The sequence below is a fragment of the Ostrea edulis genome, chromosome 9, assembly GCF_947568905.1.
Source record: "Ostrea edulis chromosome 9, xbOstEdul1.1, whole genome shotgun sequence".
NCBI classification, from domain to species: domain Eukaryota; kingdom Metazoa; phylum Mollusca; class Bivalvia; order Ostreida; family Ostreidae; genus Ostrea; species Ostrea edulis.
This window is the reverse complement of record NC_079172.1, coordinates 10,442,456-10,466,229: the sequence shown is the minus strand read 5'-3', so window position 1 is coordinate 10,466,229 and position 23,774 is coordinate 10,442,456. Positions and strand designations below refer to the sequence as shown.

The 23,774-nt window shown below is 34.9% G+C and overlaps 2 protein-coding genes across 2 annotated transcripts in view; one reads left to right on the top strand and one right to left on the bottom strand.

Moving 5' to 3' along the window:
- The first annotated feature begins 707 nt into the window (after positions 1 to 707).
- LOC125660465 (soma ferritin-like) lies at positions 708 to 7,554 on the top strand. The gene is made up of 6 exons (XM_056148492.1): positions 708 to 765; positions 1,045 to 1,243; positions 1,988 to 2,091; positions 2,204 to 2,350; positions 6,751 to 6,876; positions 7,286 to 7,554. The coding sequence occupies exons 2-6, from the start codon at positions 1,123 to 1,125 to the stop codon at positions 7,433 to 7,435; spliced, it is 648 nt and encodes a 215-aa protein (XP_056004467.1). The 5' UTR covers positions 708 to 765; positions 1,045 to 1,122; the 3' UTR covers positions 7,436 to 7,554.
- A 1,529-nt stretch (positions 7,555 to 9,083) lies between these two features.
- The window catches only part of LOC125660461 (uncharacterized), a 39,498-nt gene continuing 24,807 nt past the window's right edge, over positions 9,084 to 23,774 (bottom strand). The window contains exons 10-22 of the mRNA XM_048892297.2: positions 22,801 to 22,835; positions 22,500 to 22,662; positions 20,137 to 20,232; positions 19,015 to 19,161; positions 18,591 to 18,648; positions 17,829 to 17,951; positions 14,671 to 14,748; positions 14,502 to 14,580; positions 12,902 to 13,084; positions 12,365 to 12,493; positions 11,814 to 11,897; positions 10,557 to 10,625; positions 9,084 to 9,574 (exon numbers count right to left, since the gene is read on the bottom strand). Of these exons, the coding sequence (XP_048748254.2) occupies positions 9,383 to 9,574; positions 10,557 to 10,625; positions 11,814 to 11,897; positions 12,365 to 12,493; positions 12,902 to 13,084; positions 14,502 to 14,580; positions 14,671 to 14,748; positions 17,829 to 17,951; positions 18,591 to 18,648; positions 19,015 to 19,161; positions 20,137 to 20,232; positions 22,500 to 22,662; positions 22,801 to 22,835 (1,436 nt within the window). The 3' untranslated portion in view covers positions 9,084 to 9,382. The remainder of the gene's footprint in view (positions 9,575 to 10,556; positions 10,626 to 11,813; positions 11,898 to 12,364; positions 12,494 to 12,901; positions 13,085 to 14,501; positions 14,581 to 14,670; positions 14,749 to 17,828; positions 17,952 to 18,590; positions 18,649 to 19,014; positions 19,162 to 20,136; positions 20,233 to 22,499; positions 22,663 to 22,800; positions 22,836 to 23,774) is intronic.

Genomic DNA, 23,774 nt, shown 5'->3' with positions numbered 1-23,774 from the left:
GATAAAGATTAGAAATTCTCGGTGGTGTATTTTATTTTGAGTTCACTGAGATATATTGAACTGACATATGAATGAAATTGATATTGTCAATTGACAGAACCTCGTCGGTGTTTCAAACGTCGAAATAAGGGCCATAGCAACTGGTGTAGAAGTTTTTGAATAAAGTTTGCCTCATAAGAATACAAAAACAGGTCAGCTAGTAAAGGAGCATACTTTGTGCCCATGGTGAATTCCATTAGACTTTGGGAGGACCTGATCTCCAAAGACAGCATAAATATTGTCAATGAAGAACTCCAGCATCCGTTTGTTATCAACTTTACAGTACAAATGCGTAGAATGAGAATAATTCTAACAACTTTGTTTTGGATGACTGGTCACATGATATGAATATTTTCGAGTCTCATTTTTATTGAAGAAGCATCTATCTACGATCTCAAAATGCTTAGTCTTTAATTTATCAAGCAGAAACATAATATGAACAAGTGTATGTATCAATAACTTGACTTTTATGAAACTATCTTGTAGTCATTATATATGATGCGTTTTATTAGTCATCGGTAATGTTAGCTATGCTTAGTCACATTTATGATGTCGATCTACATCTTTTGGGGGCCGAGGCTTGTAGTTATGCATTATCTTATCCCAATGTATACAGTGTACACGCACATACCATGAATTATCAAGGATATGTATCATCAAAATAGAGTGGACGCAAAGTTCACACCATTGTATAATCTTCTGTTATCAAGGGAAAATGCTATCAATGTACAATTCACGTTAAACATCCTCATTTATTATTACAAATATAAGTTTTTAATAAATACTAAATGCGAGGAACATCAAGTTGTTTAGTATTAGATATATTAATATATACTACAATATATAAATATTAATATCAATTTGAACGGGGGTTCACTATTATATGAGAAAGTGAAAGGTCGATAATTATAATACAAACATTAAAGTATGCATATAATTCAGATTTATGATTTCATCATTTATACAATATCTTAATTATAATGTTTTTGCTCTTTTACTGTAAAGATGGGGTCAGGCTGTTGAATAACCGGAAGTACCCTTTGCACCCTATAAGATTTACTGAACGTTAATGGAGAACACAGAATGCGCGTGTTTGTAACTGCACTGTTCGGACTTGTTATCGCCTTACTTGGATACCATGGCACGGACTGGTTGGGAGGGGCCACAGCCGCGAAGGTATCCGCTAAAAGGCCACTCAAATTGGGTAAGTCGTCAGTTACGGCATTTAAATTGATATTGTAGGGCACTTCGTAAAATGACTTCTCAGCTAATTAATGAGGCCAGCCAGTTATTTTGTCCCCGTGAATCAAAATAGTACACACACTGTAATGAAGCAAAAGACGAGGTGTACTTGGTGTACTTTGTTTTGAAGTGCTCTCTGTATTCAGATGTGAGAAAGCAACTTATTTAAAAAATATCATTAGTTCAGACCCTCAACTTTCAAACGTATACAATAATATAAAAGAATTACAAAATTTAGGGAAATTTTTTACCAATGTGTGATGGTACTTGATCTATTAGAGATGGTTATATTAGTTTGTTTTTTTATTTATTTAAAAACTTTCCATCCGCCACCATCTGTTATTTTGTTAATCACATACTGTAAACAGATATAACATGATTGGGGTTTTTTTTCTCTGAATGAACAAAGAAATATAATTTTGTTTATTAAAGCTCTATGAGTATAATGTAATGACAAACACGTGTTGAAGGGTTTGGGAATAGAATAGATTGTCTTACAGAGATTGACACGCTTCCTTCTTTGAAGTACACTAAATACTTTTCGATTATGATTTGTACGGAAAGATATACATGTACAAGTGGTGAAAAATTTGTCGAAATTCGAACTTTAGATCCCCGTTAGTCTTCTGATTGCGTTATTCTGACCATAAAAAAAACGAACTGTTAAAAATTGTTCGCAACATAATACTGAAGATTTCGGTTGCAGGACATGTGACACAAGTGCAACAGAATTTTGCCAAAATCAGCAGAAAAGGACTCAATAAATTAATCACAGAATGCTTAAACCAACACTACCAATATTTGGCTATGGTGAGTTTAAAGATAATTTTCTGAACAATTTTAGCAACTTCATCTAGAAAGGGTTCCTTATTTTCGTAGTTATAAATTAAATGTTGATGATTACAATTGTTATGTATTACAGGCTAATTATTTTGACCGTGCAGACATGGCACTGCCGGGTTTTCGTAAATATTTTGCTGCCAGTGCAGAACGAGAATACAATCGGGCCAAACTAATGATGGAATACATGAACAAACGAGGAGGCACTCTGAGTCTGATGAGAATGAAGGTACAGGGTTTACACTACACAAATCGTTTCAGGGGCAGATCCAGAAATCGCGGTTAGAGGTCGCACTTTTTTTTAGACAGGGGGTGTGGGGCCGCCTTGAGGCCCCTAATGGGTCTAGGGCGAAGGCCTCGTTGGAAGCTCAGGGGGCGAGCTCCTAGATAAAAATACAGTTTCTATGAGACTTGAAATATGTCTCATATGTAGTCCTTTTCACTAATTTTTGTCATTTTTTGATAGGGTGAAATTATGGGTGGCACAGCCGGCGCGCGCCCCCACTAAAAATTTCAAATTTAAGGTAAATAGTGGCATCTTGTTTAGGAAAATGTAAACGATAAAAGAAGCAATAATTTCTTCCACTTTCGGAGAAATAAATGACCAAATCTTTTGATTTATTAAATTACTTTTATTGGGAGAACTTAATTTTTTTTTTTTCAAAAGCCCTTAAAATTTGCGTCCTTATAATTGAATCCACCACTGCGATTATCTCCCGGGGATCATAGCGAATCCAGAATCTCACAAAACCTCACTACCTACAAATTACATAAAGTTGAACACCATGCATGAAACCAAAATTCACCATTGTTCCGATTTTTTCTATCCGCCTTCCCGCGCCCAACAAACCGGAAACCCTTTAACCGGAATCATGCGCGTACAGCCAGAAAGAAAACGAAGTATACGCAAAGTATGGGAAAGCCTTGGTGAGGACCCGGGGGCAAAGCCCCCAGAAGCTTAAAATCACCAATTTTTGTGCACAGAAACAAGGTTTTTAGTCAGTTTCCAAAAACAAAGAATTCACAAAATCATTTTCTATAGTGTTTTATCATGCCAACTCACCGGGTGTACTTGAACTGATTTACATTGTGATGTCTACTTTTTGTTTTCGACTGGTATGGTAAATGTTACTGGTAAGTTGAGTGATATTGATTGATTGATATTGTTTAACGTCCCTCTCCAGTGATAACAAAGAATATCCTAAATCCGTCTACTTTATGTACACTGAGATATATACAGCTGTACATTAAAGTGATATTCGATATGATATTGATGATTTGAAATTCAAAAGGACTTTATAAATTTGATTGAATGGAGATAATGATGTTGTTTAAATTATGAATCGGAACTATATTTTGAGGTACAGATATTTAATGGCAGAATTTCTTTTTTCTCAGATATTTAATGGCAGAATTTCTTTTTTCTCTCTCAAATGATATGTATGCAGTTGCGTACTTGCGTATAGGCAGCTACGCGCCTCACTGAATCCCCCCCCCCCCCATCTCTCTCTCTTTTTGGCAGACCTGGTTTGAATTACATATATTCACTTTGATGTACATAACTACAATGGTATTTCTAAAACATGCGATTATTATCTCGTACGCATGTCTTTTAATCTAGTGTGCACAATCGACGTAATATCTCGTAGCTTGTCTGTATGGAGCGCCAAATTAACATAAACTCAAATAATTGAAGATATCTTCAATTATTTGAAGATATCATCAATTCAATTATTGCTCTCTTTAATTGAATTAATGCGCACATTAAATCATTTATTGCTCTCATCAAATGAATTAATGAGTGCTTCAATTCAATTATTGCTCTCATTAATTGAATTAATGCGCGCATCAATTGAATTAATGAGAGCAATAATTGATTTAATGCGCGCATTAATTCAATTATTGCTCTCTTCAATTCAATTGATGAGAGCATCAATTGAATTAATGAGAGCAATAATAGATTTGATGCGCGCATTCATTCAATTATTGCTCTCTTCAATTCAATTGATGAGAGCATTAATTTCGTAGAAATATTGCTCGCAATAATTGATTTAGAGCTCGGTATAAATAATTTGATGATCTCTTTAATTCAATTGAAGATATCTTTAATTATTTACAATGCTTTTGTATAAGGAATTAATGCTCGCATCAATTCTTTTAAAGAGAGCAACAATTCAATTAAAGAGATCATTAATTCAATTGTGGATATGTTGAATTGAAGATATCTTTAATTATTTATTTGCTCTCTCTAAAAGAATTATTGCTCTCTTCAAATGAATTAAAGATATTAATTCAATTGAAGAGAGCAATAATTGAATTAATGCGCGCATTAAATCCATTATTGCTCTCATCAAATGAATTAATGCGCGCATCAATTCAATTATTGCTCTCATCAATTGATTTAATGCGCGCATTATATCAATTATTGCTCTCTTCAATTGAATTGTAGCGCGCATCAATTCATTTGAAGAGATCATTAATTCAATTAAAGCGCGCATCAATTCAGCAGAAGAATTGATGCTATCATCAATTCATTTAATGCGCGCAATAATTCAGAATTGAAGATATCATTAATTATTTGAAGAGATCTTTGATTAAATTGTTGCGCGCATCAAATGAATTGATGATATCTTCAAATAATTGAAGATATCTTCAATTATTTGAGTTTATGTTAATTTGGCGCTCCATATGTCTGAAAATATCGTGCGCACGACATAATAGCTCATGTGCACGATTCAAGCCGATGATTCATGGTTGATGACTTTTCATTGATGACCTTTAACGTTGAACTTTGACCTCAACATCAATTACTACGGGGGGGGGGGGGGGGGGGGGGGGGGGGCAAGGAGGTGTATTGCATCTCAGTGATGTCTAGTTTTAACAAGAAATGGCACCAAAATATGGGATTGCTTTGTTATATTAATTAAGCTGAATGCATGAACTGAGTTACTGGTGTGTGTATGGAAATCAGTTATTAGATTAGTTCATTTAGATAGGAAATATCGTTGTTTGGCAATGGAGGAATATCAGAGAGAATAAATTCTATATCATTGTTGTGATCGATAACTCAACCAGGGCCACATTACATGGGCAGCAAAGACTCTGTTAGAGTAAGTTTTCTACTCTGCTCACTAAAATATTTGTGTAATGTGCGTATAAGGAATCTCTACTGAGTCCATGAGAAACATGTCTGTAATGTGCGTATAGTTTTAGGAATCTTTACTGAGTCAATGAGAAACATGTCTGTAATGTGCGTATAGTTTTAGGAATCTCTACTGAGTCAATGCGAAACATGTCTGTAATGTGCGTATAGTTTTAGGAATCTGTAACGGAGTCAATGAGAAACATGCATGCAGTCCAGATGCTTTCTACCTTGGTCATGAGTTTGAAAGGTTTTAAAGAGGAGAGCTGAAATGATCAATGTCGAATAAAAATCTAAATTCAAATAATTAAGTGGGAAGGGGGGTGTTAAAGTCCCTGTAAGTTTATGTTATCCGACATTGATTTTCATACACGAATTACTTTTTTCAAAAACCCAAAAAACTATATCATGATATTTTTAAGTGGCATTTAATAATGTCATTATTTAATTTTACACTATTCTAATTCTAGATCATTTGAAGGAAAACTATACATTATTAACCCTGGTTTTACTTTAAAGGCATCAACATAAGTTGTCCTCAGGATATTTGTTTTTAAAATAATGATGTACTTTTAAGATTATACCCTATTTTTAACACTGAACCCTATGAAAAATGCATGTTTTAATGGGCATTTAAATTAAAGCCAAAGACAATTTCTCATGAGAGCTCTCGGTGAAAAGTGTTATAAAATTATTGATTTTCATAATCTGCCATCTTTGTCTTTTTTGCCAAATTTTGTGCAAACCGTGCCTCACTAGTGAGAGAGTTAGACATCTTAACCGTCCTGCTTGTGGATTTGAGTCTCACCCGTGTCAAACCCAAGACGGACAGGATCGGCATTTAAAATCGAGAGTCGCGGGTCTATCGGATGAGACCCACAAATCAAAGTCACGACGGAGGTTGGCACGATAAAGAACCCTCACTGTTAGGCCCAAAGCATTAAGCATAGATCTAAATTTCTGGCACTTCACCTATAGCTGGTGACGTCTCGATCTATAGCTGGTGACGTCTCGATCTATAGCTGGTGACGTATCGATCTATAGCTGGTGACGTCTCGATCTATAGCTGGTGACGTCTCGATCTATAGCTGGTGACGTCTCGATCTATAGCTGGTGACGTATCGATCTATAGCTGGTGACGTCTCGATCTATAGCTGGTGACGTCTCGATCTATAGCTGGTGACGTATCGATATGAGTGAAAAATTTCTCGAAGGACGTACATGTACCTTTGAGCAAGGAAGGGAGGTAACTCTTAAAACCATCTCCGACAACTTGTATCAAGTTGAATGATATGAATTATTGAAATACAGATTAACAATTTATTTACCACTGATCTAAAATTTATAACATTCCTCTACATATTATGTGTCAGATATCATGAATTACCAAGATATATATACACGTTTTAATATTTGGATATACGTGCACTGTGATGTCACTCACATTGTTATTTAGTTTCAGCTCGTTGCTATTATTATTTTTCCAGGCACCTGTAATGTTCAACTTTAGCCAAGGAAAGGCTGCCCTAGAGCTAGCTCTAAAACAGGCCCGCCAACTAAACATCAAGATCCTCCTACAGAACAAAATAGCTATGAAATACAAAGATCCAAGCGTATGTATCATCTTATTATAAAAGGTCAAAGAAATTCGGTTTTTTGCACTCTTAGCTTTGTATATAATGGTTTATAATACTCAACACATATAATTAATAGCTTTCAACGTCTGATTTGCTGATAAAACACAATGGCCAGGGGAAAAAATTGAACGACTCGTGTTATGAAAATTTGTCTGCACTCTGTTGCATGCATCCACACGTAGATATAAAAATAAAATTTTAAAAAGTATAAAACATTCAACCTGATTTAAATGCCTGGTTTTGAAAGCATCATTGTAATATCCCATTTACTAGAATTGTTCATACATGTCAGTAAAAAAGATGGTTGCTTCCCTTAATTAAAGGGACATGGACACGATTTGAGCTAAAAAAAAATTCAAATTTTATTTTTCCATTTGGAATGCAGATGAAGCTGTTTTTGGATGAGAACTTAGTAGACAGTCAGGTCGAACTGATCAAACAACTAGGAAACTTTCTGACCCACCTGGAGTTGATGAAGAAGTCCCACTCTGCAGGACTGGCTCTGTATATGTTCGATCTGGAGCTTCAGAAGTAGTGTTCTTAAAATACTTTAATATATTACTCTTCAATATTTGTTGTTTGATAGAGGGACATGTGTTTGCTGTTAAAAGTTATTCCACCCTCCTATGATGTCATTAAATTTTACAAAATCATTGATTTATTTAGATTTATCCATGATAGGAACGTAAATTTTGTTAGAATCTTTTCCAATACATGAATAATCAATGATGTGTTTTAAAATACTGAATCCAAGGGCATTCACTCTGTTTTTATTGATTTCTTTATCAAGTCCATTATGCGATAGATTTCCTTTATTTTTCAGACATTTTGTGTTGTTTTGTAAAGAAACAGTTTCATAAGATTGCTAAGAATACTATTATAGCGTTTTAACCAGATTTTGTGAAATTTTGATAACGCTGTTTAAGGAAAAATACAATTTCCCAACATTGAGATAAGATTGTTTAAGTAAGTATGCCTCACATCTTAAAAAGTGTGATGACCTATGTATTTTATTTGATAATTTATTAGTTTTAACTCTAATAAATGGAAATAAATACACTTCCTACACTTTTATCAGATAAAAATTCGAGTATGGAGTTATGTTCAAATTAACTTTATGTGGCAAGAACTTGTTAAAAGTTTTTTTCATCCCAAAAATTGAGCAATATCCTAAAGACACACATTATTCTAAAAGTTCATATGGAAAAACATATCTTATTAAAATTAAATCTACTCAATAGCAGTACAAAAACATTTTCTGCTAATCCTGCGTTGTTCATGTGTCAGGTAATTGTTTAATTAAGAATAAAAACTTCAAATTTCTTTCCTTGTATCTGCCATGTTGATTAGAAACCATCAGAATAATTGGCAAGTCAGAAAGGGCCCCGCAATGAATATTTCAATATAAAAATTCTAAGTTCCATAACTCCTAATGACAAAGCCAATAAAGAGGTCTTTCTCTGCAGAATCCAAGTATATATAAAATTCTTGCCAGAAAACTTAAGTTATAGCATGCCATAAGAAGTGCAGATGTGGACGGATGAACAGATTAGTTACAATAGGGAACCTCCATATCGCTGGCCCTAATACTGACGAACAGATTAGTTACAATAGGGCACCCCCTAATAGAAGTAGTTTCTTTAAGGGACAAATTCAACTCTATACCCAGACTTTTCATAAATGTAACAACATCGTCGTTATCCGGTTGTTTGATCGTCACCTTTGTGCCCCTTGCTATCAGTGCAAAACTCATTTTTGTCAAATCTAAATGTAAACTTTCATTTTGCATAAACTGATATTATAATTATTTTGGCAAATCATCAACCACACCAATATAGTATCAAAGTGATATTTCATTAAAATATGTAGCACCAAGGTATCTTCATTCCATTCTGGAGCTTGCATGGTGTATTCATTAAATTCTAGCAAATTTTCGTAACAAACATGGGCAAATTTTTGTCAATTTCAATAAGTGACCCCGTTATGAATTGCCCTATAACACCATCAAATACAAGATGTTTAATTTCCGTCCATCATTTAAGAAACTCTTGCACTAACAATTGTAAATTTCTTGAAAAATCTGGGGCCAAAAATGGTCCTTAGAGCACTTACTTCTTTTACAGAATACCCAATATTTCTTATATCATATGTGTTCTTCCTTGACCAAAATCACAATTTCAACATCAATTTAAATTTTAATTTGTTATATCCTTTGAAGAATCGAATCCTATATAAAGTAGGACTTTCAATTTTGCAAGAGATGCCTCTGACAAATGACACATGAATACAATTATGAATCACTCGTATACAATAAAGAATGGACAGTACATGCTTTAGATGACGAGAATCATGAGGTGGCACATTTATGACATTTTATAATGGGTAGACTATGAATCTCATTTAGATATTGTCTAAACAGTGTCAACAAAGTTAATTAGAATAATACACTGGGCAAGAAAACATCTCCTTATTGCTGTGTCAGTCACAAATGACTGACTGTGGAGACTGTATTGTCCTCCTCCAGAGGATCCATTAGTACATCCGCCTCTTCCTGGGGTTCCATTTCTACATCCGACTCCTGATCCGACTGGCTCTCGTCTGACTGGATCGTTTGAACTGTTTCTATCTTTAGTGTTTGTGGAGCTTTGCGGTTTGCATAGGAAAACATACTTCTCTACAATGAAAAATACAACCACAACCATACATATATTAATATCATAAAAACATATCTACTGCAGCACAGATTCCTTACAAGATGAAGACAAGGGCTGCATTTAAGATCGTAGCGGCTAGCCTAGCTGCTAGATAGAAATCTAGGTCTATTGAACGCACTGTATGAATTAATGCTTGTTATCCCTGCATAGGACCATTCTCACAAGTCAAGGTTTTGCGATTATGTACCCTCCACACAAACCCTTGACGAATGTATAGCTATTCAAATTTCTGACTCAGGAGTCCCCATTTCATTGGGTCCAAGTCGTACACTGGAGCCAATCAAAATGCGGTTCTCATTCTAAACGTGAAGTAGACGTAAATGATAATGGCTGCAAACAGAAGATGACAAATTCTTTAACTTTTTCAACTTCTTGTCGTATACGCAATGATATCAACTTAAGCAAATACCACCGTTTTCTTTCTCTAGACAATTCAGATCAGCCATCTTTGTGCTTAGTCCAAAATTTGTTTTGAAAAGAGTCATTTCATTGGACAGTTTATATTTAGCATATTATGCATTGCAAAGCTTGAGCCCAAAATTTAAACCTACATTCATCAAGTGTTTGTGTGAAGATATGTAAAACCTTGACTTGTGAGAATGGTCCCATGTAGGGCTAGCCTAGATGTTCCTTCAATTTCATAGCACTATCTAGCCACAACGCAGCAGCAGCCCTGGAATCTGCGATTTTTTAGGTATACATTGTATGTATATAACATGCTTATGGAAAAGTGTGGATTTGAATCATATCTATTCATACAAAACATATATAATGGTACATCTTTAAACCCACAAGCATCATTAGCAGTGAAGGATCATCTCGAATATTAGACGGCTTATATCACAGGGTGCACTCACACCACAAAGCTTCCGTTTACACATTTTCAATGAAGGATAAACAAAGCCATTATATTCGTCTTTAATTTTTAGGACAAATTCTCACCTGTTTGCTTCCCACTGTGAGTAACATTAATGTCCATTTGCTTGTCAACATCACCATTTGGTTTTTTACCTTTAAAATCAACACAAAAGTTTCAAATACAACTTGCAGTTTTTAAAGGACTACATAGATGTAGCATCACCAGAAATAAAGACAACATTACAGGTAAAATTTTCAAAGATACTCAACCAACATGAGCAACATAAACTAGCAAGAAGACCTGACAGTCATCCAGAAAATGCACTGTACATGTACGTTCCTTCAGTAGGGTTATACAATCCTGACTTCACTATGACATTGACCTTTGACCTTGTGGCCTCCAAATTTCTGATAATCAGCCACTTAAACAATGAATATGGAGTCTGTCAGTTGAATAATCAAATTCATTACATTACACAAAGTCATAATCCTGTGGTGACCAACAAATCTATAGACATCTTTCTCTGACCTCATCAACTTTCATATGGATTATGAAATCTGACGTTGTTAAACACACATTAATTAAAGGCAATAACACATTCTTGATGATATTGGAACTCAAATCAGATCAAGGTACACTGTATTTTCAAACTCCAAGTACATGAAATAACTAATGATAATAAGATTTAATTCAAAAAGTACTCAATCATACTATGAGGAAATCCAATAGTATGGAATCACTTTAATTCTTGAAGGCCAAATTTGGTGGATAACTCAGAGTTCAAAGATTCATTGGAATGCAATTCTGTGAGCATTGAAACTTAATTTATTTTGTGTATTTTGATAAAGCTTTCAAATTTGTGGCCCAAGGATACCTTCAAAATCCACAAAATTAAAGTCCACATGAAATACAATCATCCTACTGCACATTCATTACTGGTTTGACCTTTATTTTCAGAGTGACCTTGAGATTTGAGTTTTGTCCTTGAAAATCTATCAGTACATTCAGTCCCAGGAAGAAAGTATGTAGAAAATGCAAAATGAAGGTGGCATCAAAAGATCATGGTGTTGCTGACCTTTGCCATTGACCTTTGAAAATGGACCTTCCTCCTATCTTTTACCAGTTACACAATGATATGTCCATTCCCTACAGAAATTTTTTGTATTATTCATGGTGCTATCCATCCATCATTTTTCAAGACTTAACACAAAGAGATTGAGTTTTGTTGTTACAACTGCCCCCCCCCCCCAATAATAAATTGTCTACCCTGCCTCTGTCCAGCATGCGAACATCATCCCTTATTGTGACCCCCCCCCCCCCTGAAATAATAAATTGTCTACCCTGCTTCTGTCCAGTATGCGAACATCATCCCTTGCGTCTCCACAGATCTTCTTTATCTGATCAGACAAATACTGAAGGCTCTCCTACAGAAACAAAAGACACATCACAGCTGATGTTATTACAGTAAAACACACTTCTACAAAAGCACTGATGAGGAGAAATTTTGATTTGTTATAAACGTAATTCTATATAGCCAATAACTGTATAATATAATTCAAAACTATAGGAAATGAATATCACTTCACTGTAAGCATGAATTCATTATAAACATGTTCACTGCAACCGTGTTTTACTGTATTGTGGATGTCTTCTATATACATCTACATTTGTAATGTTTTCTCTACAAAAAGGTATCACTTGCCAATTCCTTTGGCTGTATTGTCATATGTGCATGTTAGAATGACAAATGCTGTATTACATTGGAAAACAAATTATTTATACTTGTGAATTTGGTGAAACTGTTTAGGATACCTATATACAAAGTCTAACCACCTAATACATTTCTTAAAACCTGTTTTCCACACAAGATTACACTTAAAGAAAGTAATACCTTTTGTATGGTCGTAATAGGACTATTTCCCACACTGTGGTCTACTAGAGTAATACAGCTGTACAATTTGTACATGTCGGCATTCACCAGACTCTGGAGATGTGGCAGAAACTGGTGAAGGTCTCGTATCTGCAATAGCAACAAAATCTATCATCATATCCAAGTATTTCATAGCTACAATAGCAACATACCGTATCTACAATATCAACATACCGTATCTACAATGGTAAAAACTTTATCATTCATATAAAAGCTCATATCTACAGCAGCAACAAACTTCATTGTTCACATTATTCATATCATGAATCAGACTGCATCATTTGTGATATGAAATATTGAAAAGACATAATGTACATTTCAACATTCAAAACTGGAAGCTCTTGAGAAATCTCTTGGATCTTTTACATGCAAATCCTAATGCACTAGTTACAGTACTGTTTATGAAAAATACATTATGTGAAAACAGCATCTTCCCTGATGAAAGAAGGGCAAACGGACGAGTACAAACAAGTCTCAATAAATGGTCAGGTTTCTCACCTTGAAGTTTTCTATGTTTTCTGTAGAACTCGGCTCCATATCAAACAGCTGTCTGAGAATGACGTACGACATTCTCCTCTGTAGGAATTGTCCTCTCTTACCATAGGGACACAGGGACGCCAGGTAGGCCTTGTTGTGGTGGTGTTCCGTCAGACTGGGTACCACTGAACACAGCCGTAATACCTAGTGAAGATCAAAGATGATGCTTCTAAAATAATATGCATCTTGCATTGTATTCAACAATCATGGGAACTACAATGTACATTAGAAAACAGTAGAATGTTCCGAGGTACCTGTCCCCCGTAATGGCATAAGTATGTGAGGTCATTCAGTGAATGATTTCTCTTGGGTGAATAGATCTTCATATCTTCCGAAAATTCATGCAATAAATTGTTTATTATACCAAAACAAAGCAAGGCTACAAAAATAGCATTTCAAATTGGAGTCCACTTATCTATACATCGTACATGTATGTAGCTGAGATCGCCCTAACAGTAACGCCGCATCGTCAACGAATATATAGAAGGTACAAACAGCGAAACACAGTGATATGATAACCAGTTTCTGTAGTTCCATTCTCCTTGAATACTGATTTACTTGCTTGTTTTTGTATCAACCAAAATTAGGTGATTTAACTGTGTATTAGAAACCTGCATATAACCAAATTCCTTTTGTGCCTTACGAACTATGAAAGTAATGACTCGGACTTATTGTGACGTTACAATAAACTGTTTACCATAAAATCTATGGAAAATGCACAAGGTTGCCGAAGAGGTCATATGAAGTTTTATCCTCCCTTGCACGTGACTGTCTAGACCAATCAAATTACGCGATGTATAGAATTTTCATACTGAGGTATAGTAATACATATATCAAAACAACCTTCACACAAAGAATACAACAGTCATGCTAAAAATTAAGAGTCCTATCTCTCAAAGTGACTAGGTTCTTGCGTGCCATAGACAAATAACAGACAAAATGATCCCCAAGTGCTGCTATCCATCTCAGGCGAAACAATGAAAACATTCCATATGTGCCTATTGCATTTACTATATTAAGTATATAACAAAAAATGTTTTATAAACATATATGCCCCCCCCCCCCCAAAATGTGTCAATAATGAAAAGGGTCACGTTTGATTTAAAATGTCTATAATGAAAGTGTTAAAAGAGGACACAGTGTACAAAGTTTAATGTCTATCAAGCAAAGGGTCTGAACGATATTGAGAGGACAATATTTTCTTATGTCCAGAGTAGTATGACCCTAACCTTTGACCTTGTGACCTCAAAATCAGTAGGAGTCATCTACTCCTTAGGGAGCACCAGTATGCCAAGTTTGATGTCTATCAAGCAAAGGATTTTTTTTATATTGAAAGGAAAAAATCATTTTATTCCTGGAGTAGTTTAACCCCTGACCTCTGAATTGATAATGGTTATCTGGTCTTCAGGGGCTACCAATACACAAAATTAGATATTTATTAAACAAAGATTTTTCACGATAAGCAGGCAATACTTGGTCTACCGAACGCTCGACTAACAGGTGCAAACCAATACCCCCTCCATAAAATTCATCAATGTACATGTATTAGAGAAGTACTTACACATGTCTTCCATTCAGATTCTGTCCAACAGTTCAAAATGCTGCCTAAACAAGCCTTGATCTCTATATCTATAAGGCCACTAAAAATAAAATAATTAAAATTTTAACACCCTTCCTTACTGAGTGTAAAGTGTCAAAATCTCTAGAAAAAATCTACAGATTCTGCTTACCAGTTAAGAGATTTGTCCAGGGCTACTCTACATAACATTACATACAGCACCATCAGGTGTGTTGTAGGGTACTTTGGTCTAAAGAATAAAAAATATCAAATATAGTCAAATTAACTCACAGTAGTCTTCACAGCTGTCTCAGTAAATATAGTCAAATTAACCCACAGTAGTCTTCACAGCTGTCTTAGTATATATAGTCAAATTAACCCACAGTAGTCTTCACAGCTGTCTTAGTAAATATAGTCAAATTAACCCACAGTAGTCTTCACAGCTGTCTTAGTAAATATAGTCAAATTAACAGACAATAGTCTTCACAGCTGTCTTAGTAAATATAGTCAAATTAACCCACAGTAGTCTTCACAGCTGTCTTAGTATATATAGTCAAATTAACCCACAGTAGTCTTCACAGCTGTATTAGTAAATATAGTCAAATTAACCCACAGTAGTCTTCACGGCTGTCTCAGTAAATATAGTCAAATTAACCCACAAGTAGTCTTCACAGCTGTCTTAGTAAATATAGTCAAATTAACCCACAGTAGTCATCACAGCCGTCTTAGTAAATATAGTCAAATTAACCCACAGTAGTCTTCACAGCTGTCTTAGTAAATATAGTCAAATTAACCCACAGTAGTCTTCACAGCTGTCTTAGTAAATATAGTCAAATTAACCCACAAGTCTTCACAGCTGTCTTAGTAAATATAGTCAAATTAACCCACAGTAGTCATCACAGCCGTCTTAGTAAATATAGTCAAATTAACCCACAGTAGTCTTCACAGCTGTCTTAGTAAATAGAGTCAAATTAACCCACAGTAGTCATCACAGCCATCTTAGTAAATATAGTCAAATTAACCCACAGTAGTCTTCACAACTGTCTCAGTAAATATAGTCAAATTAACCCACAGTAGTCTTCACAGCTGTCTTAGTAAATATAGTCAAATTAACCCACAGTAGTCTTCACCGCTGTCTTAGTAAATATAGTCAAATTAACCCACAAGTCTTCACAGCTGTCTTAGTAAATATAGTCAAATTAACCCACAATAGTCTTCACAGCTGTCTTAGTAAATATAGTCAAATTAACCCACAGTAGTCTTCATAGCTGTCTTAGTAAATATAGTCAAATTAACCCACAGTAGTCTTCACAGCTGTATTAGTATATATAGTCAAATTAACCCACAGTAGTCTTCACAGCTGTCTTAGTAAATATAGTCAAATTAACCCACAGTAGTCTTCAAAGCTGTCTTAGTAAATATAGACAAATTAACCCACAGTAGTCTTCACAGCTGTCTCAGTAAATATAGTCAAATTAACCCACAAGTCTTCACAGCTGTCTTAGTAAATATAGTCAAATTAACCCACAGTAGTCTTCACAACTGTCTTAGTAAATATAGTCAAATTAACCCACAAGTCTTCACAGCTGTCTTAGTAAATAGAGTCAAATTAACCCACAGTAGTCATCACAGCCATCTTAGTAAATATAGTCAAATTAACCCACAGTAGTCTTCACAACTGTCTCAGTAAATATAGTCAAATTAACCCACAGTAGTCTTCACAGCTGTCTTAGTAAATATAGTCAAATTAACCCACAGTAGTCTTCACCGCTGTCTTAGTAAATATAGTCAAATTAACCCACAAGTCTTCACAGCTGTCTTAGTAAATATAGTCAAATTAACCCACAATAGTCTTCACAGCTGTCTTAGTAAATATAGTCAAATTAACCCACAGTAGTCTTCATAGCTGTCTTAGTAAATATAGTCAAATTAACCCACAGTAGTCTTCACAGCTGTATTAGTATATATAGTCAAATTAACCCACAGTAGTCTTCACAGCTGTCTTAGTAAATATAGTCAAATTAACCCACAGTAGTCTTCAAAGCTGTCTTAGTAAATATAGACAAATTAACCCACAGTAGTCTTCACAGCTGTCTCAGTAAATATAGTCAAATTAACCCACAAGTCTTCACAGCTGTCTTAGTAAATATAGTCAAATTAACCCACAGTAGTCTTCACAACTGTCTTAGTAAATATAGTCAAATTAACCCACAAGTCTTCACAGCTGTCTTAGTAAATAGAGTCAAATTAACCCACAGTAGTCTTCACAGCTGTCTTAGTAAATATAGTCAAATTAACAGACAATAGTCTTCACAGCTGTCTTAGTAAATAGAGTCAAATTAACCCACAGTAGTCTTCACAGCTGTCTTAGTAAATATAGTCAAATTAACAGACAATAGTCTTCACAGCTGTCTTAGTAAATATAGTCAAATTAACCCACAGTAGTCTTCACAGCTGTCTTAGCAAATATAGTCAAATTAACAGACAATAGTCTTCACAGCTGTCTTAGTAAATATAGTCAAATTAACAGACAGTAGTCTTCACCGCTGTCTTAGTAAATATAGTCAAATTAACCCACAGTAGTCTTCACAGCTGTCTCAGTAAATATAGTCAAATTAACCCACAGTAGTCTTCACAGCTGTCTTAGTAAATATAGTCAAATTAACCCACAGTAGTCTTCACCGCTGTCTTAGTAAATATAGTCAAATTAACCCACAGAAGTCTTCACAGCTGTTTTAGTAAATATAGTCAAATTAACCCACAGTAGTCATCACAGCTGTCTTAGCAAAAACAGTAGTCTTCACAACTGTCTCAGTAAATATAGTCAAATTAACCCACAGTAGTCTTCACAGCTGTTTCAGTAAATATAGTCAAATTAACCCACAGTAGTCTTCACAGCTGTCTTAGTAAACTGGACCGGTACATTGTTAAAACACAGTGAACCAGAACTAGTGATACCTAATGCAGGTTTGGGATCGCAGCAGCCCGCAGACTCCACATGAAATAGTTGTAATAAGACTGAGTGGTATAGAGAACATTTACTGCTTCAGGAAAGAATAACATGATACCTATAATCAGTTTCACAAATTTACTGTCATTTTGAAAAAGTTTCATTCTCTAAAGTATGAGAGCTCATTCAACAATTTCTTGGTGCTAAAACATTTATATTTGTTAGCAGTAATAAAAGATGCATGCATTCCAAGTAAGAGAGATTTACATGGAAAGCCAGTCTTGCTGTCTAACTCATTAATATTCCCTATGTGTACATTTGCATTGCTACAGTCATAGTAAAATTCTGTCGTACATAATTATATAAATACACAATCTGACCTCCTCTGTAGAGAGAGAGCTAGGACCTGCATCACCATTCTGAGATTCTCCCTGTTAAGACTGCCAGCATTAGGGGGAGGGAGGGGCTGGCTGGTTTCCCTTGTCACCTTGTCACCGAGGGCACTACAAATAAAGTCATCAAAGTAAAGATTGGTTGATTGATTGATTGTTTTGCTGTTTTCCGCCACACTCAATAATTTTTCAGTTATCTGGTGGCGCCCAGTTTTTATTGGTGGAAGAGAGAACCCAGATACAATGTACCTGGGAAGAGACCACCGACCTTCCGAAAGTAAACTGGGAAACTTTCTCACTTACCGGCGTGAGCAGGATTTGAACCCGCGCCGAAAGAAGTGAGAGGCCTTGTAATTTTGAGCACGATGCTCTAACCACTCAGCCCCTCAAATGTCATGTCTGTAAAACATCATTGCTTTAAACATGGCCAAGTCCTAATGTCAAAAATTTGACCTTGACAAACAACCTTGATCCAACAAAGTTCTGAATTGGCTTTTTCAATAGATTATTTAGGAAGTCTATGACTTGGATATTTTAAAAAAATTATCTGTTAAAGTTATGGACAAACATGCACACACTTTGATAGAGAAGAAACAATATACACATGTATGTCCTTACCATTCCATTAAAAATGAGTGAAGGGTTGTAACTATTGATTCATCTCCTCAAAAACATTTTCTATGAACTGTACAGATGTAGGCATTTTATACATCTCCATTTGAAAAGTTACAATCTGTGTTAGAAACTTACCGTACTTCATCATCGTCTCTGAATGCTTTGTCAGATAAAAGAGTCTCTTTAGATGCTCCTATATAAAAAGCAACATTTCATTACAAATCTCCTACCTAAAAATCAATATTTCAATACGAAACCCATAATTCATTACAAATTTCCTATATAAAAGCCAATATTTTATTACAAATCTCCTATAATATAAAAACAAATATTTCATTACAAATCTCCTAAATAAAAACAAATATTTTAGAACAAGTCTCCTATATAAAAACTAGCAACTTCTTCAAAGTGTAGCATATATTCTTCCAAATCATTCTAAATTCATTTTCCCCCCCCATAAATTGTTCATATTTGTATTCAGACTACTAAGACAATTCTAAAATTTCACACATTATAAGTTTTTAAGTAGAGTAAATCTCTAATAGATATAATCAATTACCACAGTTGATGAACACAGAAAGCATGTCCTCTATACGGGGTGCCCAAGGGTTGTCCTGATCGCCACGAAACACCTTCTGACAGTAAAGATACTCCTCTACCACCTTGTAACACCCATCCATTACCAGGTGACTGTCGTCCACCGACACTGAAATCAACAAACAAACTTATCCACTGATATATCCCCCCTCCCAAAGCATGGTATAATTGTTAGATGTAACTAGAGATTGTTTTTATGGAAAACAAATGTCTCCCCAGCTCTCCAAATTGGAAGTGCTTCAAATGCGACCTCCTTCCCTTAATGGACTGCATTGTTTTTATGGAAAACAAATGTCTCCCCAGCTCTCCAAATTGGAAGTGCTTCAAATGCGACCTCCTTCCCTTAATGGACTGCACAGTATGGAGGAGAAAGCATGAACAGGAACATAAATGTTATGAATTCCGATAAGCCATATACATGTATGAGTAGTGTTTACAAATTATTTTACACCCTCCACCCCTCAGATCCACTATAACTTTAAAGATAACAATTGGATCCTCCTGTACCTACAATATGCACATCTGCAAATGGCATTGTTCAAAGTATTGTACGAACTTTCAAGTCTATTGGATAAGCCATATACAAGGAGAAGTATTCATAAGCTATTTTAACGTCTTCCATCTCTCTTAAATCCACTATAACTTTTAGAAAAATTATTGGATCCCCCTGTCCTGACAATATGCACATCTACAAATGGCAATGAAGCATTGTACAAAGTTTCAAATATATTGGAGGAGAAGCGTTCACAAGATTTTGTGACAGACAGACAGACAGAAAGCACGAAAACAATATGTCTCCCCGTGGAAGAGGGGAGATATAACTACTAATATCTACTGATATTTGAAGTAAATGAAGAGTAATGTGTGTAACCTGTGAGAACTTCATTGTAAAAGTATCACTCCATCCATTGATAAGGAGAGATGACAAAAGTGATCACTACATCCATTGATAAGGAGAGATGACAAAAGTGATCACTACATCTGCCAAGCTTTGGTGGCAGGACAAAAAGAGAAAAGGGTATTAATTTTCACACAATGTTGCTCTTTCATGAGGAAGAAACACACACACATGTATTGTACCTACTCAGAAAAATAAGCCATCTCAGAAGAATCTCTGGACAGGAAACCTTCTCTAGGCTGTTGACTAGAACTTCTGATGACAGCAGTGTTCCATAATCCTCTGAAAGGAGTAAGAATATTCTTGTTTATACAGTAAAACACATTGATAATTAAAACAAACTGAGAGTGAAAAGTTAAAGAATGTTTTTTTTATATACCGTATAACACATTTATAATGAACAAACTAAAAGAAATAAGTATTAAAAAAATTCTTATTTATAAAGAAAAACAGATATTAAAAATCAAACTGAAAGTAAAAAACTAAAGAATATTCTTTTTGATACTGTAAAACAAACACAATGCAAGTACAACACACTTGATAACAAACATGCTGAAAGTAACAAGCTATAAAACTATTCTTATTCATACAGTATGACACTGTTATAATGATCACACTGAAAGGAAAAAGTAACCAGGAAGAATTGTTTTAGCACATTAAAACTGATGTCTCCCCTTCCATTCCCCCCATCCCTGATTCTATTATTTGACCTTTACATAAAGGTCGAAGGTTATCAAAAACGGCACTGTCTTATGGTATACTCACATACCTAATATTAAAGGCCTATGTCAAAAAAACAAAAAAAAAGTTATGGTTTGGACCTCCAAACATTATTTGACCTTTACATAGAAGTTCAAAGTCAAATTTCATAATGGTACATGGCACACTGTCTTATTATGGTACACACACATACCATATTATCAAAGTCCTATGTCAAAAGACAAAAAAGTTATGGCTCGTGCAGACTTTGTACGAGAAGTGAAAGAAGAAGACGAATTCACACTAAAACAAAATGTCCCCCTTCTGGGAAAGGAAGACAAATCAATAAGAATATTCCTTTTTTTAAAATTTTTTTATATACAGTAAAACACGTTTATACATGTAATGAACATGCTGAAAATGAATTATGTTTGTTCATTCACCATGCTTAAAAAATATCAAAACAAGAATGTTTTAGAAACATAAATGACCCCCATATGGCAATATTGAAAAATGATCAACTTTATATTAATTATTAGAATGTATGTATTGATAGTGAAAAATATGTGTTATCTACATGTCAGGGACAACCAAAATACTAAATTTTTTCTTAAAGATACTGAGAAGACATTTCCAAACAACCAGTCACTTGAGACATGATCTTTGACCTTGTGACTTGAAAACCAGTTGGGGCCATCTATTCTTTAGAGGAAACCAGTGTATCAAATTTGATGTCTGTCAAGCAAAGGATTCTTAGGATATTGCGCAGACAATATCTTCCTATGTCCCAAGTAGTTTGACCACTGACTCTTGACCTTGTGATCTCAGAATCAATAGGAGTCGTCTACTATTAGGTAGATCAAGTGTACAAAGTTTGATGTCTGTCAAGCAAAGGATTCTAAAAACATCAAACAGACAATATCTTACAATACCCAGTTTGAACCTTGACCTTGTTACCTTAAAATCAATAGGAGGCATCTATGTCTTAGGAAAACCAGTGTACCAAGTATTATGTCTGTCAAACAAAAAGTTTTCAAGATTTTGAGCAGACAATATCTTACTATGTGCAGTGTTTACCTTTGACCTTGTGATCTCAAAATCAATATGGGTCATCTACTCCCTTGGTAAAACCAGTGTACCACGTTTGATATCCGTTAAGCAAAGGGTTCTCAAGACATTGATCAGACAATATTTTCCTATTTCCACAGTAGATTGACCTTTGACCTTGTGATCTTTATATTAATAGGAGTCATTTACTTTTGAGGGAAAACCAGTATAAAAAGTTGTGACTGTCAAGCAATGTGTTCTTAAGATATTCAGTGAACAACATTTGGTCTACAGATCAAATACCTGACATTAACATACTGACTGACCAACAAGTGCAAACCAATATCCCCCCTTTTTTAAGAAGGAGCATGAAAATGATTAGTGAGTATAATGAATTACACCAATAACAAATCAAAGTTCCCTGCCTGATGCTGTCATCTCCTTCTCCAGTGTAACGGTTAGAGAAGATCTCATTTTAATTAGATTGGAGTAATGTTTACTGACAATCACATCTCCAAATGATCATAAATATTTTATTTTTAAATACACCTACCCATATAGATATTATAGATCAGATTTATTCATCAAAATTTCATTATCAAGCATAATTTTTGAGTGATTAGAATCCTGTGAGCAATTTTAAACTCCTCATGATGAGTTTTGATGCTTATGTATAACACCATTCACAGACAAACAGATCGTGAAAAATTAAATTCACACTACAATCTTTCCATGTACAGAGCATTCAATATCTAAAAATTCATTTGGTTTAATTAGTATATTTCACACTTGCAGTCACCTACTTGGTTGTACAGTGGACAGAAACTTGTCAATGAATGACTCCCCTGGAGTAAACCCACACATGGCGGGAGAAATCTGTGATGTGAACAGCTGCTTGTAATGGCTAGCACTAAATATTGTCTCTCCTGGGTAAGTCGTTGAAATTACGCTTTTCTTCAATTCAAGCTGCACAATAAAAAGCAAGGTCACACAGCATAATTTAAAATTGAAGGAATGTTTAATATAATGCTATGAAAAAAAATCTGAGGCATTTATCATGTCGATAAAACGAAAGATTATGATTGTATTTACAGTAAAACTTACATGCTCTATCTGTTCTTGGTGTTCTGGCAGTAAATCTGAATAAACATAAAAAGAAAACTAAAACCTACTATTTAAAACCTGATCAACACTTCATCTTGTCATAGTGAGCTGCTTTTACTCTTATCCTGTTATCAATTTACATGTACAGTGGGGCCTCATTAATCCTACATGTACAGCGGGGCCTCATTAATCCTACATGTACAGTGGGGCCTCATTAATCCTACATATACAGTGGGGCCTCATTAATCCTACATGTACAGTGGGGCCTCATTAATCCTACATGTACAGTGAGGCCTCATTAATCCTACATGTACAGTGGGGCCTCATTAATCCAGACTGTTTGGTTCCAAGCAGAATCGTTCAGATAAATAATTGTTTGTTTAACATCCTGTTGAGAAATTTTCACTCATATTTCATATAAGATATTTATGGATGAACCAAATCAAAAAAAAATTAAATTAACTGTTGTATGATTACAAAATAAATTCAATTTTCAGATAATTTTCTAATAAAATTAGACATAGGCATTAATTATGATTTTCCTTGCATATCTTATAAGGAAATCTAAGGAGAAAAAAATAATAACAAGAGGTACTGTGAGCAATGCTCACTAAGAATACCCCCCGCTTACCCCAATCTCCCAAAGGGTGTTGGTAATAGGTATAAACTACCTCTTTTCTGAGTGTAAAAAACAAATGGCATGACAAACCGAACCATATTGCTACTTCGATGTCCAGTGCGCGTGACCTTTGACCTTTTGACCCCAAAATCGATAGGGAACATCTTCATCCCATGGGTAGTCCATATGTATGATATGGTGACTGTAGGTGGAAAGGATAACGCTTTAGAGCCCGGAAACCATATTGCTACTTCGATGTCCAGTGCGCTTGACCTTTGACCTTTTGACCCCAAAATCGATAGGGAACATCTTCATCCCATGGGTAGTCCATATGTATGATATGGTGACTGTAGGT